This window comes from Oxyura jamaicensis, chromosome 3 (assembly GCF_011077185.1).
Source record: "Oxyura jamaicensis isolate SHBP4307 breed ruddy duck chromosome 3, BPBGC_Ojam_1.0, whole genome shotgun sequence".
Classification (NCBI taxonomy): Eukaryota; Metazoa; Chordata; class Aves; order Anseriformes; family Anatidae; genus Oxyura; species Oxyura jamaicensis.
Genome location: NC_048895.1, coordinates 36,100,084 through 36,119,758, shown reverse-complemented (window position 1 = coordinate 36,119,758; position 19,675 = coordinate 36,100,084). Strand labels below are relative to the sequence as shown.

The window sequence follows — 19,675 nt, the reverse complement described above, 5'->3', positions numbered from 1 at the left end:
ATAAACCCAGGGGTGTGGATGCTGAAGAAAAGTAACATAGGTAAGCTACTGTCCAACAATGTCTTTCTTGAAACTGTTCTTTTAGTATGTGACAGTTTGCAGACAGTTTGGGTGTGAAATGTGTGGGCTGTAGTGAAGTAATACCTTGTGACAACTACTTCCAAAGCCCATGGAAATTAATGAGGCTTGGACCATGTGCTCACAGAGCGTCAGTTCCCTCTAATCAAATGTTCATCTGTCCACTTGGAATGAAACAACCAAGCTCTGGCAGGATGATTATTTTCCTCATTCCTGCATTGCCCAAGCAGGGGAAGGAAGGTGGTTCCCCTCTCTCACCTTGGAAGACAGGAAAGATCCTCTGCTACCTTGGTTGGAGGAATTATAGTTTCTTTGTTAGGGACTTCCTTGGAGAAAAGATGTCTTCATCCTTTCTCCACAGGAACTACTAGAAGGAGGACTGTAGTATAAGGAGAGGTCACCAGTGGTGGTACACATTGGTATATTCAGGTTGCCAGGGTGATGGGGAAAAAAAGGAAAAGAAATAACAAAAATACCATCTGCTCCTCCCCTCAACTGTTTCCTTACAATGGTGTAGAGAGAGGAGTCAAAGAGATGAAGATAAACAGGCTGGAGCCAGACAAGAACTTGGGACTGTATGATGAATTTGGGAGTGAAAGGCCCCATCCAAAACACCTCTCTGAGGTGAGCTGCAGTGAGCTGCTGAGACAAAGAGAAAAAGATAAACCTGAAAAGTGGGTTAGGAAATTCATACTGCCTCTAACAGCAAACTTTCATGGATCTTTAAACAACTGAATGAAAAGGCAAAATGCTCCTTCCTGGAACATTCCTTGTATCTCCCACTGCTCTTGTTAGTGAACAGACAATAGCCATTATCAGCCCTCCTACATAGGGTCATGAATATCGTTGCACATTACCACTTCCCTCTTCTTAGGCCAAGAGGCTTACAAAATATATCTGAGTCTGCAATCCTGCATGGTAGTTGGTGCAACTGCTGAATCGAAACCACTGTCTCAGGTCTAGTATCAGGTTTTGTGATCTTGAAATAAGGTTTCTGTACCACCCTGACCTCACCCACAAGTTAACTAAGATATTTTGAGCAGCTGGATTTTGACTCTAATCATTGCTGTTAGTAGTGACACTGGATCCAGCACAAACACACAGCAGTTAATACGTTCTTGTCTATGTTTCAGAATGAATTGACTAGATGGAGTATCTTATATAGCTCAGGGAAGTCAGTAACTACTCAGGAAGTGTGAGAACACAGGAGGCATAAGCCAGCTCTGTAATCTAGACCATACAGTAAGCTAGACTATATGGGTAAATCTTCTACAGATAGTGTTCATTTGTAGTCACACACAAAAAATTATATCCTCTTGCAAACATTTGAAGTATTTGACCATCTAAACAGCCATCTGGAAACATATGCATTGCTTCTTTTTTTCTCCTAATTTCAGAAGTGTGCTAGGAGCAGCACAAAATACTCAGTTCTTTGCTATCAAGATGAATGCATTTGCTTGTATTTTAAACTGAATTTATCAGGCCCCCGATTTTGTTTCACAGTCGATAACAACTTGAATTCTACCAAAATAAATATTCATAGCATGCACAGCATATTCCTCTCATATGTGTGAATTTTGTAAGTTAAAGCTTGGTTCCCATAATTAAAGCCATTAACAAGGATTCCGAGGTGGGTTTGTACTTGTGCAGAAACTTGCTGAAGCATTATCTCTATTTTTTAATGCCAGTGCTTGGCTGGGCGAATCTTAATACTAAGCTAGTAAGGAAGGAAGCATTTTACCCGAGAGCTGAAACCTGAGCTTTAGGTTTTAAAGATTCACAATACAGTCACAAAGCAAAAAAATCTAAGTTGCATTTGTTGAAAGACCTACACTAGAAATAAATCTGAGAAAACTGGAAGCCTGCTCATGGCTGATCTGAGGGCAAAGAAGTGAATTTGGGAAATTAATTCCTTGTTAGTTTTTGCTTGCTCAGCTCTAGTCATAATTTGCATTGTTGAGGCCCAATTCTGGCATCAGGGATGGAGGACCTTAACCTCTAGCTGAGTTCAGTCATGTTGTGTGGGATTGGCACACACACAACTTCTGAAATTGTTACCAGGAACTACAAAATGCAGGATGGTGATATAACCTAATGCAGCAATTCCCAGGGTGGGGTCCCTTTAGGATGGCTTTGGGTTATGTAAGGGTCTTTCCCATGAATCAAATACCTCAAATTTAAATGTTGGGAAAGCATCCAAAGGTGAATATTGTCTGCAGCAGGGGCAGCACCTGGGCTGGGGAAGTAGACATAGTATTTTGTGGTAGAGAGGCAGGAAGCTTGTCACTTGTAGCTTATAGCTTATATACTTGTAGCTAAGAGAAAAATGCTTGTGTTTGGAAATAGAAGTACATGCCTCTAGCTGGGAAGGCGTGGGGTGGGTGTCCTGAGGAAAGTGGTGAAATAGGAGGATGGCATTTGGTGTTGTGAGATTATGTGAGATAGAGAAATGAGTGTCCAAGGCAGGTGGCAAAGTGAATAACTTCTGGAGATTCGGAAGCTACAAAACTGTCTTTAAAAAGAAGTTGATGTTCCACTGTCACCGGTAAAGCTATCTCATCAGTGCCAGGGCACCTAACAAAATGAGACACTCAATAGTTACTGCTTGCTCACACTAATAAAACAATCATCCCTCCTGAGTTTAAGGTTTCCATTTTTCCTTGCTATATTTCCTCTCAAGCTGCTCTTCATACCTTTAAGAAGCTTCCTGTAAGCATCCATAAAAATACTTTGTTAGCTCTCAGCAAATCCCTCATTAAAACTTCTCCTTGTCATAGTTCCTGGATAAAATAAAGATTATGTGGGAATTAGTAACATATCTCTTATACCCACTAGCAGCCAGGCTGTCCGAGGAAGGGTCTGGTCATACTCTATCTCATTGTTAACCTGTCCTTCCCTGACCTTCTGGCTTTATCTTCTCTAGTGACAGCTTAGGAAAAGAATCCCTTTTCAGCCTGATAACATGATTTATGGAGCCAACATCTTTCTGTCAGTTCTTCTCTAGTAAGTTTTGAATCCATTGTCCATTGGCCAATTTCAACTACATTTGGTGTGGAGTAGAAATCTCAAAGATATTTTAGTACTTTAAAAAAAAAAATAATAATAATAAAAAATATTAATACTACTTTCCCCATGGTAAAGAACATGGTGTGAGCTTGGCTTGAGTTAGGATGAAGGACTGCATGCAGGAAAAATGTTGTAAATTCTCCAACCATGGGAAAGCTTGGTTTGTGCACTACAAAAAACATTATGCTGACTCTCTAGTGTGAGTTCTCTGATGTGTAATAAGGAGTGCATGAACACTGCAGCACAGCTATCATTCAGCCAATCAGCACAAAAAGTCACTCAGAGACAAAAATCTAATGGAAAAATAGCTCCCTTAGTTCTAGAGGCCAGTGAACAAGCCACTTGTTCAGTGCCAGCATGCCTCCAAGCACACTGGCATAACGTTTGTGGCTACAGCTCTTTAGAGCTACAAATGTACAAATTATAAACTCATAATAAGTCACCAGAGTTATGCTAGAGTGAAGCCAATATGCATTAAAGTAGAATATGGCTCATTGTCTACAGGAATTTGCTCAGAGATTGAACTTGCTGAGTACATCTCCTGAATTTTTAGATCATGTTGGTGATAATTTTCTGGTAGAGCTGACAGACCACTGCCCTGAGCTTCTTATAGCCAGAACTTGTCCTGGTGTTACTCACAGCTAGCATGAAGGATTGTTGTTCAGTCCTTCAACAAGGACATTAACAAGCAGCAGGAGGCTACGAGGAATATACTGAGTTGGCCTGAGCACTGCACTCTGAAATCCTTTGATCTGAAGAGTCCACAGACTGCAAGTTTCCAATATGCTCACTGCACGTCTGCAGCCAACTTTTCGTATTGCTTGTACATTTATGGATAACACTTCAGGGAAATCTGTGGCTTACAAAAGGCAAGCATTTAAATGTAAAGAAAAACAGATCTCCTGAGAGACTGTTGTTAGCAAGCTGTCTTCAAGAGGAGAATAAACCAGACAACATTCTATAAAGTATGTCTATTTAATAACTTTTTTTTTTTTTTCTTAAATAATGTATTATTCTTATTAGACAATTACAGGTCTAGATGCATCTTACATAGATACCAGATGAGGTCATGTGTATCATTTGAATTGGTGGAAAGTTCAGGGTCAATGGTAGCTTGGCCAATGAGTGTGTATAAGGTGTTATCAGGACTGAAACTGGGCAACGTGCAGTGATACAGAAGGCAGATCATGTACAAAATCAGTGATGTTTTCACACTATAGAAGGACCAATGGTAGCAGCTATTAAAATCAAGGCAGTATATAAATCAAATCTTGCTTCTTCAGACCGTGATGAGCCATCCACAACACTTTCATTATGAAATTCATTGCCAGTGTCAGCCAGAGGCTGGATTTATTTTCACTATTTAGACTTACACTCTACACTCATTCCACTTCTCTATCACTTCACATTAGATGCTGTCATTACCTCTGGTCTCTCTCATCCACCAACATCTCTTTGGCTTCTCTTTTAAAATACTTTGAAATCAAGAATTACTGTAATGAAGTCAATGAAAGCCAAAAGTTGTGAAACGGTATAGATGAGTACAACAGTCATGCAAGTATCAATCTTCACCATATTTGATTTACAATCTTCAGATGGTTTTGGCCCCACATAATCTCTCTGTAAAAAAGTTTATGAGAAATGTTACTCAAGTACCTACTTACCACTTTATTAAGGACTGCCATCTGGATAAATTCCCTAACCTATGATAACTCCTAATACTGCACAATGTGCTCTTGAAGGTCTCAAAATTTTTAATTCCAAGTTTCCTTTTTATTTTCCTGAGCTCTCCCTTAGTATCTTCTTCACTGTTGCTAACTTAGAGGAAGATAAATATAAAAAAGATTTGATAATGCATTTTTCTTTGCATTATCCAAAACCCTTTTGCTTAGCAGAAAAGGGTGTGTTACACAGTGAAGAACATTCTACTGATGCCTCATGAAATCTTATCTTTGCTTTCTAAATCCCTGCTTTACCTGGCTTACATGGTAAAATAATTTGTAATCTCCATAAGACTGTGAAAAGCAGATAGCTTCAACTGTTGAGAATAAAGTAAAATTGCAAAACATGGGCACAATAAAATTAAAAAGCAGACGATGCTTCACTGAACTCAGGCAGAATTAGAAACATCTGTCAACATATCACAACAAAAACTCTTACAGTGAACAAGCCATATCTACATCTCTCTTGCTGCAGAGCTGTATACTAATTTAAAAATGATGTAGATGAAAGAGAATACGGTCTTGAATTTACGCAAGTGTCCTTAGCCAAAAAAAAAAAAAAAAAAGGAAAAAAGATAGGAAGAAGAGAATCCACAGAATGCACACACACAAGATTCATGCATCGGATGATGGGGGTATGAGTGTGTGATTGTCTGTGCTTTCAGGCACATGAGAGAGGAGGACCTGTCAGTGCATTGCTGCTGGATAATGTATCATCTGGCAATAAATTACTCCAGCTGACTTTTCCCAGGGATCCTCACTGTTGGATGTGACAGACACAGAGTTGGAGACAAGCAACAGCCACTGCAGCAGGGGTAGGAAGTACAAGGGGGAGGTCAGACGAGCGATTTCCCTATCTAGCATATTAGACTAGACAGCTCTGAAGATACTGGGGACACTTCCATGTGACTCATCCGCAAGCTGGCTACAGATGACTGATCTAAGACCAACCCAACAGATGAAACTCTAGCCTTAATGCAGCCAAGAAAATTTAGCCGATAACTACTTAAGTGCGAGGTATCCTACCTGATAGCTATGATTTTTATCCAAACACTTTAACCAAAGATTGTGTTTACTCTGACATATAAAAGAATACAGACTTGACAAACTCTGTCCTTCAAGTGTAGCAAGGGCTGCTGTGTAGGCAATGGTTAATTTTTTTCTCATTTATGTTCAAGTTATGTGAAAAAAAAAAAAAAGATCCTGGATTCAAGATCTTTGCTTTTAAAATTTTCCTCTGATTTTTAGTGTAGTCACATTTCTGCACCAGACATTAAAAATGAAACAAAATAAATGAACCAAATCAACAACAGTTCTGTAGCACAAAAAGGAAGGAAAGCAAGCATTTCCACTGATGCTGTGCAAATTCTGTTAATCTAAAGCATTCTCTGAGATGTAATGTCATGGAGTACCATGCCTGTAAAAGGCAGATATTGAACTCTGATGACATAATTTCTTAGATAAATATGGGCTTCAGAATAAATAAATAAGTTGACTGCTATTTATGTCTCTCTTTCACCTTCTTTATACCTTCTCCCTTTACCCAAGTGGGTGAGGAATTGTTTAGCTTCTTCCCATACCTGTGTCACTGAGGTGAGCAGCAGAATGAGCAACAGAATTCAAGTAGTTGTGGGAGCACTGGAATTTACCAAACTTTTTGTGTCTTGCTACCATAGTAAGATATGTGTTTTTTCCTGTGACTGGGACATTAAACAGCTCCTTGCTAGGTGAACTTTTTGGTGTCTAATGATAGACCCCTGGCCTTAAACTTTCCTCTTAAACGTAAACTTTTGTATAAGAGTTATAGGTACTGTTTGTCTGGCCTCAAAACTTGTAGGAACTTCATATGCTTGAAATCTCTGTTTTTATGCAAGTTGCTAGTTAGCACTAATAAACAAAGGCATGGACAACACAGAAACCCTATTGAGGCAAAAATGTCTTTAACTTCTTTGTGGTCATTGCAAGACCAAGCACTTACTTGGACAATAAATGGCATTCTTTCAGTACATCCCTTACCCTTGATATTCTCTCCTATGTTCAGGGCAGAAATAACATGCATGTTACATTATTACTGGGAAAACTGAAAGGGCTTGGGCAGGGCTGTTGGTTGGTCTTTTGTTTTGTTTTATGTTGTTGGTGATGAGGGTGGTGTTTTTTTCACCTATATAGTTTTTGCCATACTACTTTGCATGTCAAGATTCACTTAGGTTTGTAGAGGGCATAAGAACATTACTGAGCCTTTCAAAATCATGCTAAGGATATGTCATCCTACAAACACACAACATCATGTGCGAACTAGCTCAATCAAAATTATATACTATGAAGAATACACAAAATAGTAGTTCTGAAGTTAACCGAAGATTACAGCATACAAAAATCACCTGAGTAGAATTAGATTTCCAGAGAAACATTTTTTATTTCCTACTCCACTCACCCCAGGCAAATTTCTTGAAGTGAGCTGTAAACAAGATCTACACTAGAGATACAGAAATACTGCATTACACAGAATGCAAGACATTAGATATCTATATGCTTTTTTTTTTTTTCCTTTTAATTTTGGAGACATACTGACTTGATTAAAACAAAACAAAACAACCAACCAACAACAAACAAACAAACAAACCACCATGAAACCTGAAAATCTAGCTTTTCTTTTGTTTCAGTTATTAAGTTGATTTAATTAAGCATACAATAGTGAGATAACTGTCAATGTAGGCTGTCGGCAAATTCCATCCCAAGGTTAACTTGGTGCAGATTTTGGAACACCACAACTAAACCACTATAACAGCCACAATGGCATGCGACTCAAAATCCATAAAGTAGTGTCTCTGGTGGTGCTTTGCACAAATATAATGGTCTTCCCAGATCTCGATATAGTGCTTATTACTTCTGATTGGCAAGGGATGTTGCTGAGAAAGTCTTCTTTAAGGACATGAATGTAGTATCTCCCTTACATATATACTTGCAGCTATATCCATTGTCTGCAGGATTTTACGTTGTGCTTCAACAGATTGATAGAATGCTTAACCTTTTTCTATTAAGTGTTACAGACTTGTATTGTCATTTCTGTAGAACCCTACCTCATTTTTATAGATGCTATTGGATGCTAGAATTTTAAGAGATGCCTACAATGGAGTTAATTTTTCATTGAGCTGGAATGAAACTCCAGAATCTTATTTCTTTATGTTGTAGAATCCTTTTTTTTTTTTTTTCCTCCCAGTTTCTCCAGATATTTCAACAAAGATACTGTACTGTTTACCCATCTCACTATTCTAGGAAGTAAGAGTACCTTTTAAGTAAAAGTCCTTCCCTGATGAAGTTCTGTGTACTGTATTTATGTTGGGTGCCCCACCTGCAGCTACCGGCATGTTACTGAAAATGCAAGCATATGTGGCCTGTGTTTATTTAGGTTAAATCAAGGAAGCATCCAACAAATCTGATAGAAGCTGTACACTTTCATGAATCAGTCTATTTTACAGGTTCCATCTGCTCTTAAACGCTTCCCAGAGAACAACACTGTGTCACTGTACTGCATATTTCCATTGCACTATCCCAAACACACTTAAGCTGCTGACAGATTGATGCTTAGTTCACTTGTGGCATACATTCTTGGGTTCTTACACATGTTCTTATAAGGAAATGGAACTCACTAAGCACTTAATCACAAGTTGGGGTAGTGTTATTGTATTGAATACAACATGCTAACTTTGTTTCAGGAACAGTCTAAGGTATCTCTCTCTAAGCCATTGCTGTCACTAGCACTGCCAAAGACCCTGGAAATCAAATAACTTTTGTAAACCTCAGTTAAACAAAACCAAGGAGAAATTTGCCAAAGGGTAGCACTGGCAGGTAGAGATGAGCCATTTGAGGCACAATCAGAAGTGGCTGAAGGCTTGTGTTATTTACTGGAATGCATGATGTATAGCTTAAAAATGTCTACATTTGTTTGAAATAAGCCATTACAAAGAGACCTTGATAAAATGACTGCTAGAATGGGCAGATATAAAAATCAGCAGCAACAAAACTGAAGCAAAATACAGCAACCCCTAATAAAGTCACCAGCAATCCTGTTAATTGTGAATTTACTTCGCTAGGAAGCAGCAGCAGAAAGAAAAACTAAAACATGGAAGGAGTATATGCAAACATGAAAATATGTCCTGAGTATTTGGACTTGTGCCTCAGAGAAAGGTAGTGTTTCATGGAGAATCTTTTACATCTTTTACTGATGTAAAACAAGTACGACCCGTTCAGAACAGTCAAGAACCTGACCTTGTCTTATGTTTAAAAATAGGGCAAAACATGAAGTGACACAATTTCATGGTGAGTATCAGAGAAATTGTGAGTAAATTTTCTTCCACATTCAAATAGTTTTTAATGTTTGAAACCTGGAAAATATTTGTCTAGTTATGACCTTTGAAATAGGTAACAGAGAAGAAATTTAGTGCTTGACTCCCTAACCAAACAGAACTCCCTCCGCCCCCCATGATATACACTACACCATTATCATCAGCAACGGAGGCCTTATACCGCCAAACTGTATATTGCTGAGGAATTCATTGAAATCAGAGTCCACAAACCACCACTGATTTGTATGGAGCTTTTCCCTTTTGGTTTATCAGCAAATCTGATGTCACAGTTTCCTCATTTAACTTAACAGGGTCTAACTACTATCAGCTGTGGGTCTTTGTTAATGTCACTAGATACATTAAATGCTCTATCACTAGTGTTTTCAAAATTTTCATGCAATATGACAGTCCTTGTCACTACAAACAGGAGGGGAAGAGCCAGCCTCCACTTTGATATCTGGAGTTGGTTGTTATTTGACAGGCACAGTTTAACCCATCAGAGACATGTAACCATTGTACTCCCTTGATCTCTTCAAGGTATCAGAAGACACAAGTACTTCCCCGGAACTTGCTTTCAAAGCACTCCAGTGGATTGAAAGCATGGAGTACTTAATAAAATTTTCAATTTTTTACTGAAAGCCAGCATACTTTTATTTGTGTCACAGCTGTGTCTTGATGCTCTGGTGGAAGAAAAAGATCTTCTTTTACTCCCCTGTCTCTCTTTTGTTCTTTCCACTGGCACAAGCAAACTTGCACAATTTGATAGCATCTCTTGATAAATATCCAGTATTGATAGAGCTCACCTGCACTGCAAACATGCCAGCAAGACAATACACAGATGAACTGAATCCAGATGGGCAAGAACAGATAAAGCTTGAGTATGCATTCAGGATGTTATCTCACTGCAAGCATGTAAATCTGCTTTTCATCTCAAAATTCTGAGATGTTGAATTGGTAGAGTTAATATTACTCAACTTGGTTACACATTTTGAAATCCCTCAAAAAATAAGGGGCCTTAACTCTGGTGCAGTACTGAGACAAATTTCTAAGATAACTAATCTGTAGCTATTGTCATGAGAGCAAGCAACCAAGAACATTCCCCTGGTCATACCTTTTTTTTGTGTGTGTGAATTTTGTAAGATTTGAGGAGCTACACTGTGTTTCATTGGATATGATGTCTGTGTTTCAGAACACCTCAGACAATACAACTTACAGCTATTTTCAGTTCTTCCCAAGGAATATATTCAGTCCTATTTACATAAACATTTTTTAAACATGTATTTTATGCCACTGTCTAAAGCAAAGTTCTCCGAACAATGACTATGAAAAATCTTGCAAATTCCTTCTATGACAACAAAATTAATCTCTTAGATGCTTTCCCTTTTTATGACTGTATATACTGAACCTGTTGTTTTGTAGTAATGTAGGATCTAATTCAATTTTTCAAAGTCTGCCAAACACACTATTGCATGAAAAGATTCTATTTTCTCTTTTTCTGTTCTAGTTCATCAACAATGAATCAACTAGAAATACCAGGTTTAGGATGCTTCTACTTGTTGGCTGTCACTTTTGCCAGTTTTCAAAAGACTTCTGAAATGCTGGCCAGCCTTAAAAGCATATTAAATCCTTGGTGTGCATCGTTCAACATACCTGAATTAATATGGAAATGTATTCATGATGTGGCTGTAATGAACATACGTTGATTCCAGAACTTTATCTTCACTTCTGGCAGCCCATCAACCATATCTTCCAAGAGCATACTGCACTGCTATAGAAAGCTGATTTTCCTCCTAGGAAAGTATTTGCGACTCTGTCAGTATCCGTTTTCTTTTCCCTCTCTCCTTTTTACCTTCTGTGATAATGGGAGATTTTATATGTAATGGTTTTCCTCTCTAATTTTGATATTTCTGTGCTCCTTCTAATTGTCCTTTTGTTGCTTATAGTCTTTCCTCTCTCCCTTTGGTGGTCATATGTGCATTGCATTCCTCAGTTTTCTGAGATGACCTTACTTTGTTTGTAAAACATTATTTTTTTATTTTTCACTAGTAGACTTGCATAATTTTCTCAAGGTATTTTTTTTTCTCTCTGATATATTTATCATGCTCTCACTTTTGTCAGTTTTGATGGTCCTTTGGGCAGCCTACTTTCTATTTCTCAGAGCGGTTTTCCTTAGGAGTGCTAAATCTTTTGTTATCCTTCCAACATTTATAATCAGTTACTGTCTTTGTTCAGCTCTCTACGCACAGACATTTGCTTTCTGTTTCTTCCATCTTACTTTCATCTTCAAAGTCACATTACTAAAGGTGGCTCAGGCTTCCGTGTCTTGCCTGATGATGAAATGATACACTGAAAGAGAGAAAAGATCTTCCAGTATACTCAGAGGAAGAGTAGGGCATCTGTGGGCAGGGAGAAGCTGGAAAAGGAGGGGAGGAGATGAGAAGCACTGAATCACTTGTTTAACCATGGAAATGGATTATCTAGGGCTCAGCAGGTATCTCAGGGTTAGATATCAGCAGTGTCTGGGTTTCTGGCCAAAAAGAGAAAGATGTTCTATAAGAAATGAAAGAAAAGAAAGGAAGAAGCTGCTTTGATGGCAACCAAAGAAATACATACAGAAGAGTTCTGCAGGTGAGCATGTGGTCACATCACATCCCTGTCATCCCTTTCACTCTAAATTGTATAATCTAAGATTTAGATGTGCAGAGAGGTAAGGAGATTAGACATTGACTAAATTTCTGAAGGTCAGGATCTGCTGTATTTATGAGAAAATGCAACTAGCTTTCATGTAGCGGTCAATATTCTCAGCGTTTTCTTGAGCAGTCCCCTATAGCACAATCCTACTGCCAATTATATTAGGCAGAGTGTTATTCTAATTCAGCTGTGTCACTCCTCATAACACAACTAGATAATTTAGAACTAGTTATGATACCTCGAGATGCTCCCTGTGTGGGATGACTGGATTTTATGTTTTTCATAAGGATAAGGAAAACTGACTAACAGACTTTGACTAGATCAAGAGAAATACAGCTTACAGAGATTTGTTATGGTGGAAATATGTATGAACTATTAACCAAGGTAACTTAGCAAACACAGCACCTAAATATAAAGATATTTCTAGTTTTCAGAGACATCCAATCAATATATTCCTAATCAGATCTTTATTACTTTTTATCTCTTTTCCTTGATAAGTGTTAAATCCAAGAGTATGCGAACTTCTTGTCTACTGTCACATCAGCATTTGTGTGGCCTTTAGGATTTGCTCATTGCAATAATTTACCTTTTCCTCTCACCTGGACGTTCAATTTTCTTCTCTTCCTTTCCTCTCAATATCAGACTGGGAAACTTCAGCTTTACCCAGCTCACCTATTTTGCTGCAGAACCTCTCTGAACCTCACTCTCTGTTTTCCCTGTTGGATGGACCATCCCACCAGGAATTTGATCACTGTTTAACCTGGTTCTCATTTGACAATGCTTCCTTCCATTTTTCAATACTGCACACCTCTCTTCAAAGCACCATCTTTCCATCAGTCTTCCCCTGCCAATCTCATTTTTTCACCCTTTAAATAGACCTCTATGTTCTTCAATATCTGTGCTCCTCTTATCTACTGCTCCTGTCCAACTCCTTCCCTCATAATTATGTTTTTCCTTTTCAGTGATATTTCCACTTTTTCAAATAAAAAATATTGCTTTCCAGTTTTCTCAACATTTACTATAAGGTTGCTTAGGATGTTTTCTTACTTAAATACTACAATTTTCCTTTTTTGCAAACTTTCACATCTCTGCGACTAGAATTTAATTGATTTCCTCCTTAGGAGTATTGTCAAACCTCCAGTTTCTGCTTCCTCAACTCAAATTGACAACTTATTAAAAAAAATATATATATTTTATGACTAAAATCAGACTCTTCCTAATTCTCTCCCTAGAGAATGCACCGTTCCTTACACCTTCTCTACTGCTATTTTTTGCATGCCCTCTCTCTCTTTTTACTCTTTCAGAGATAGTATTTTAAGTTTATCTTTCTTTTCTAATGATTTGCCTCCCCTTTGTCTTTGTTTTTCACCACTTCTGTCTCTAAAATAGCTTTTTCAAAGCAACACTCAGCTACCATCAAAGCAATCCAAAACTCCACATATGCTTCACATGTATCTATTTTTACCTGTTAATTATTCCCCTGATATCACTTCCCAATCTCACTTTAGTTCAGGTTCTAACCAAACCTATTTTTTTTTTTTTTTAGAATCTGCATGCCATCAGCTTCCCCCTTTTCTTCTCACCAACATTCATACAAAAGATGTGAATTCCCAAATATCCTCCTCCAGATTTTTCCAGGTGAAAAACTAAGCTGTATTTTTCTCAGAGCACACACCTTTGTAACACCTGCTCATGCATTTGTAGGTGAGTATACTAGAGACAGTAGTACAACTAATGTCTAATATTCACTTTTTTCTTGCCACTTTTATCCTTTAATTGGTGTGTAACAGCAAGGAGACTAATGAAAAGAACTCAAGCAAGGACTGCATAAAATAAATTGTGAGTACAAAAAGAAGAGATCGTTTGATTAGAAAACAAGGATACCAAGCCTTCCCACTTAAGAGCTATAAAACCACACTGAATCTTTCAGTTCTGGTAGGCAGATCAGCTAGGAGTGAAATTTGTTTTTCTAAATAAAGTATGAAGCCCTAAATGATCTAACATTTTAATCTGAAAGAGATCCAGCAATGCCAAAATAAAATCTCTACAGATGAAGTTATCAGCAACAGAGAACACAGTTCTGTCAGGAAGTATCTTAAAATACCTTGGAAATGCCAGGTGAGAGACAGAGAAATCAACGCTCGAGTCAGATGAAAATGCAACTCTGGAAAACTGTAATTCAGTTTGCTAAGATCACGACCAGCAAAATTCAGGTTCAGATAGGTCTTGGCGTAAGTGAAAGGTGAAACTAGAAACTAAAACTGAAACTAGAAGCTTAAACTGAAGCTTGAAAGAACCAGTATACGTATACAGAGCTACTGGCTGAGTAGTACTGCAAGGCTGAGTTGTACTGTAAGGAAAACCTTGCAGCAATAAAGCCATTTAAGAAACAGGCTTAGGCTACCTGATTAGAAATGTTACACATACTGGACAAGGCACTTCAAATTAACAGTGATGTTGCTGAACTTCTCATATGTGATAGAGTATATTGGACAACCTAAAGATTTCTAAATTATGTCTGAAAAAAATAGCTGGCATGACTGGAGACAATTGTAAGAAATTTTACCTCATGCACACACATGAAAATGGAGAAAGGTGGATGGTGGAACACTAATTGGATCTTGCCATTCATTATGGAAGTTAATGAGGTTTACATGTCTGAGTTTCACTTTGGGGGAAAACAAATGGTTGTAATGGAAGGATACAAGAAAAACAACTAGAAAAGAATGAAAGCATCAAAGGTGGTGGTGCTATGCAGACATAGGTAGCCAGCAAGCAGCAAACCAGAAAATCCATTTCCTATGTGGGAAATGGGTTGATCAGGACATAGATAACTTAGGCACCAGACTTCAGACATAAAACATTTCTTTCATTTTTGTGTAAGGCTGTTGGGATTACAGGGCTATGGTGGGGAGGAAGTAGAGAGGAATGGAGGGTAGGATAGAGCTGCTGAGGTACTTTAAGAGATCCCTAGAGATGTCAGGCCATGGACAAGCATGCTCCCTGTTTGTCTGTAAAAATGGTACAATTAAAACAGAAATTATGCAAATATTAAAGCTGTCTTTTGGGGAAATTACCTAAGATTACCAAGAGACAATACATTCCTCAATGTATACTAGGTTTTCCTAACCAGATACAAGAAGCACCAACTAGAACTTAGAGTTTTCATGGGTTTTATACGTTTGTCCTTTCAGATCTGCACAAGAGTTACCCAAACTTCTCCAGAACACAGGCTACCTTTCAGTTTCTCACTAAAATAACAAGGATGCCAACATGAAATTTGACTGTGAGACCTGTGTTACCTCCTTGTTTAGGAAATAAAATAGCAACAAATAGAATGATCATACAAATGATGTAAATGTTCAAACATCCTACATTTCTGGAAAACTGTGTAAGATGACAATATGCAGAGTACTGTGCACTGGGAGGCCTGAATTACACTAGGAGACCCTGATGTTTACATAAGTGAAAGGTGAAACTAGAAACTAAAACTGAAAGTAGAAGCATAAACTGAAGTTTGAAAGAACCAATATACATATATAGAGCTACTGACTGGGCAGTGTTAGGAAAACTTTACAGCAATGAAGCTGTTTAAGAAACAGTCTTAACAAACAGTCACAGAGGTGAAGAATGTGTTTCTTAGACTACAATGATAACTCACAACATTAATGGTCTCTCATTAGGATATCTAACGGCTTCTTGAACTGTAGTGGCTTGTAAAGACAGTTTGGCTTCCGATGATTTATGCTGATAGTGCCAGCTAATTTTGTATAACTTACTGAGCACAAACTCACTAAACAGTGATCTGCTATGAATAACCTGGAAAGAAAGCAAAGTGGAGAGGCACTCCGCTCCCAGTGCTGTCCATTATTTTTTGAGCTTTAGCAGTTTATCGCTATCAAGCTCTCTCTTCCCTCTGTTGATTTCCTGACCTTGAAGTTACACCAAGGCTGTGTGCTGCTCTTCATTCGGTTTCTAGCAATAGCTCTGAGGTTCTGATCAGCTGTGATGCTCCTAGCCTTACACCTTTGCACAGACACAACCTATTCTTTTTGCAAACATAATTCATTCTTGCTTCTGCAAACCCTTGTTGTTTACTTGGCTTTTTTACTGTCTCTAGATGATAAGATGATAGAAACATTGATGAACCACCTATCAATTCCCAAATCTCAGTTCATGGTTATGTATATAGACAACGGAAAGAAAGGATATCCCAGCACTTCAGATTTTCCCCTAAATTCTATTTTTAATGTCTTACAGTTCTTTGGCAAGATCTTTCTCTCTCTCTCTCTCTCTTTTTTTTTTTTTTTTTTTTTCCCCACACATATTGCTCTAAATGTTAGGGATAAATGCCACTTTCTAAAACCCCATAAATTAAAGCAGGGCTAAATTTTATTATTTCTCCTCTTTGTTTCATTCTTCTAAATTGCTTTATCCACCTTCATATTTTTGTCTCCCTCTCTCTCAGGTGATCCAAGATGGAAGATGTATGTTTACTACTGATGTTTTATGCTTAAAACACTGAACTTTGGTCAGTGACTTAATCCTATCTATACGTTCAGAAATCTGCCAGCCATGCACAAGTCCCCAAGGGGCCTCCCACAACCGGGGTGCCAATTGGTGCTGAATCTAGACCTTAACCCTTAAGCATTAGCATCCTCCAGTGGTCCTATCTATCACTGCAGCTGAGGTCTTTTTTATTTCTGGGGGGTGGGGTGGGGGTATGTATGTTAGTTTTCTATGTACTCCAACTTTCAGAAGAAATGTAAATTCAAGTAAGGTGTCTCAGAACTAGCCAGTACTTGGGAATCTTTTCAGCTCAGTAAAGAACCATATATCACAGATAAAGATGAAAAAAAAATGTATCTTAGGTCATTGTATATATAATGTGTCCATTATAAAACACTAACCTGTAAGAGCAGAGATGTTTTTGCAAAACATATTTCAAAAAGCGGGGAAAATTAGACAAAAAGAAAATCAGGCTCTTTATTGGAGTGCATTTGAAGAAGAAAAAAATAATGAGAGCCCCTTCCGAGAATATTAGGTTCTACAGCTATTTTTGCCATTTTAAACTTTAATTTTTTACAAAATCATGAGTCATGGAAAAGATATTGCAGCAACCATTAATTTTTAATCACCTTTTGATTGAAGTTCACAGACTTAGAAACTACCATCCATCACGCCTACTGATATAATTCTAAATAAAAAATTCCTGGCTAACATTTCATTCACACAGTGAAAACTCAACTATGTTCTCAGAATATACCCTGAGCCTTGTGACCTATCTTATTTGTAGGAGTAGTTTGGAGGAGTGAGAAATATTCTGAAAAAGAACGTCCCAGCCACTGTTCTTAAATCCAATCCTTTGCAAAATAATCTGAAGTTGTGTTAATGGGGACTGTCTTCCCCGTTCCCTGAAACACATCAGTCACTGAAGACAGGTCAAGTAAGGCAATACTGCAGAATGTTGCTGGAAGGGATGGACAATAGAAGGAGTGAGAAGAGCAGACAAATGACGCACATCTAACAGAAAAGTGTGATTCTCACACCTACCCAGCTCCCTCCCATCCAGAAGCAGAATAGCCACATCAGCACAAGCCCTGTGTCGGTGCTGACTCGGCAGAGGGAGGTTGGAGGGGGAAAGATGTCTGGGGGAAAAGACAACAGTGCTTCTGCACAACTCTATGGGGTGAAAGGAAGGAATTTCTTCTCCTTAATGCTAGAGCCCTCCAGTAACTCTTCATGCTGCAGCACAGGAGCTGAAGGGTTGCTAATTAAAACAGCCTGTCTAAGAATTAGTGGGACTTGCACACTGGCTTTAAGTTCAGCCAGAGCTTATGAGCAGTGCAGAAAAGAAGCAGAGGTGTCTGTCCTCTCTGCACCAGAATCTACCCAGACGTGATGCCACGGATGCCCAGAGAGGCAGCACACCTTCACCCCATCAGCTCTGCTTCATAAACCCAGAAGACCCATGGTGTCCCTTTGCTACTACTTTTCTCTCTAGTTTTCATGTCTCTGAGGACATCGAGCTGAGTTCTATAACAGATGCATACTGCCACTGTTTGCAGTGTGAGCAGCGGATACTTGAGATAAAGGGAAAAGAAAAACAATAAAACCCCCAAATCAAATCTCCAGAATATAAAAGACTTCTTTGCAATTTAGGGGGTCCTTCCCCAGAGGTAACCTAAGAGAAGTCTGCTAAACTCAGTATCTCTTAATCTGAGTCTTCATAAGCAGCATTCAGCCTGGAGTGTGAATGTGTTGAGACATGACAAACCCATGCAACACCTCTTGCTGATATTCTGTTATTTTGCGGTTAGAGGATTTTTGAAAGGAAGTTTATTTGAGCAAGCTGCTGAGTGCTGACTCTGATGTGGGGCAGCTTTCACTTAGGCAAATGCCTCAGCTTTTGTTAAGGCTCTTGGACAGACAGACAATTAACTGTGACATTTACAAGAAAAGCTGTGTAGATACACTTGGCTTAGACTATTCAGTGGAAGTACATGTCGTAGGTTTTAACAAATAATGGACAATTATGGTTCAGCATAAAAAGAGGAGGCATCTTTTTGCTTTGATAGCCATATATATGCCTAAACAATGTTCCTCATAAAATGTCATTGTCACTACCTAAAATACAGAGGTAGATATTCCGTATGACAAACCAGTTCTATGCAGTTTAACTATCTGTCTCCACCAGTTAATGAAGTGGACGACTCAGAAAAAAAAATCAGCGACCATCACAATGAAAACATGCATTATGATACAGTGTGTCACACAGCACTGAAAATCAACCCTGCTGCTAAAGAAATGGAAAATGAACAATAAACACATTACCTGAAATTAAAATTGTTTTCGACCAATTCTCCTGAGCTTTAAAGTTTTAACAATGATTTCGTATTTATATGGACTTCTACAAATCTCAGGTGATACCCTGTGGAGAGCACCATGAATTATTTTTTTCCAGAGCTGAGGAAAGGAAAATAGATAGCTATAATGGAACTGCAGGAGCAGCCAGGCAGTAGATTGATTCAACAGGAGAAATTCAATGCATCCCAAAAGATTTCTTAGGATTTGCTCTCCTGCTGCTTAGGGCGCAATTTGTTGTAATGAGAAACGGAGGATTTTGTTTCAGGTATGTCAAAGCTTGTGGTGATGACTTTAGGGTATAACGAGAAAACTAAAAGTAAAAATCTCTCTTAAGTAATGCTTTTGGATGAAGGGAGAATAAGGACAAGTTCTTCGAGGTGCAAAAAAGGTCAAGTGTCTCATGCAAATAGCATTCCCTAAGAGACGCTAATTCAACACACAAAGTCAAACCCTTTCCTTCATCTCCAAAATCCTGCATTAACAGCTTGAAAACTACAGTACACTTCAGTAGGCAAAACAGAGAAACCTTTATTAAATTATCTGGTAAAATTGCACTTGGTTTCACTGCACTCTGCTCTCTTGAATGTCTGTAGAAAAATCCTCAGTGTTTAGTTTTGAAGAACTGAGTTAACAAGCTATAAAATAAAAAACAAGTGATTATTTATTTATTTATTTATTTATTTTAATAAGGGAACATTTAAACAGGCAGGCTACTCTGGTCATTTGGAGCGTGCCACATGGTAGAAGGCTGGCAGAAAGCATGTACTGCTGCAGTACTACATTAGCCCTGTTTAAAAGGTTAAGTGGGACTCGCATGATGTGAATTTCACCCTGAAGAATGTGAGACTTTGTAGGCAGTCATGGCCTTGTGTATGAGAAGTAATAGTGGCTACGAGCATACAGCTT

The 19,675-nt window shown here is 38.3% G+C and overlaps 1 protein-coding gene across 6 annotated transcripts in view; it reads right to left on the bottom strand.

Moving 5' to 3' along the window:
• Window positions 1–19,675, bottom strand: part of SMYD3 (SET and MYND domain containing 3) — a 372,579-nt gene that overhangs the window by 28,541 nt on the left and 324,363 nt on the right. Inside the window, exon 11 of one of the 6 annotated variants that reach the window (XM_035321619.1) lies at window positions 19,280–19,404. The exons of the other annotated variants lie outside the window; for them this stretch is intronic. Coding sequence (XP_035177510.1) covers window positions 19,371–19,404 — 34 coding nt within the window. The 3' untranslated portion in view covers window positions 19,280–19,370. Of the gene's footprint in view, window positions 1–19,279; window positions 19,405–19,675 lie in introns of those variants that run through there. 6 annotated transcript variants of the gene reach the window in all.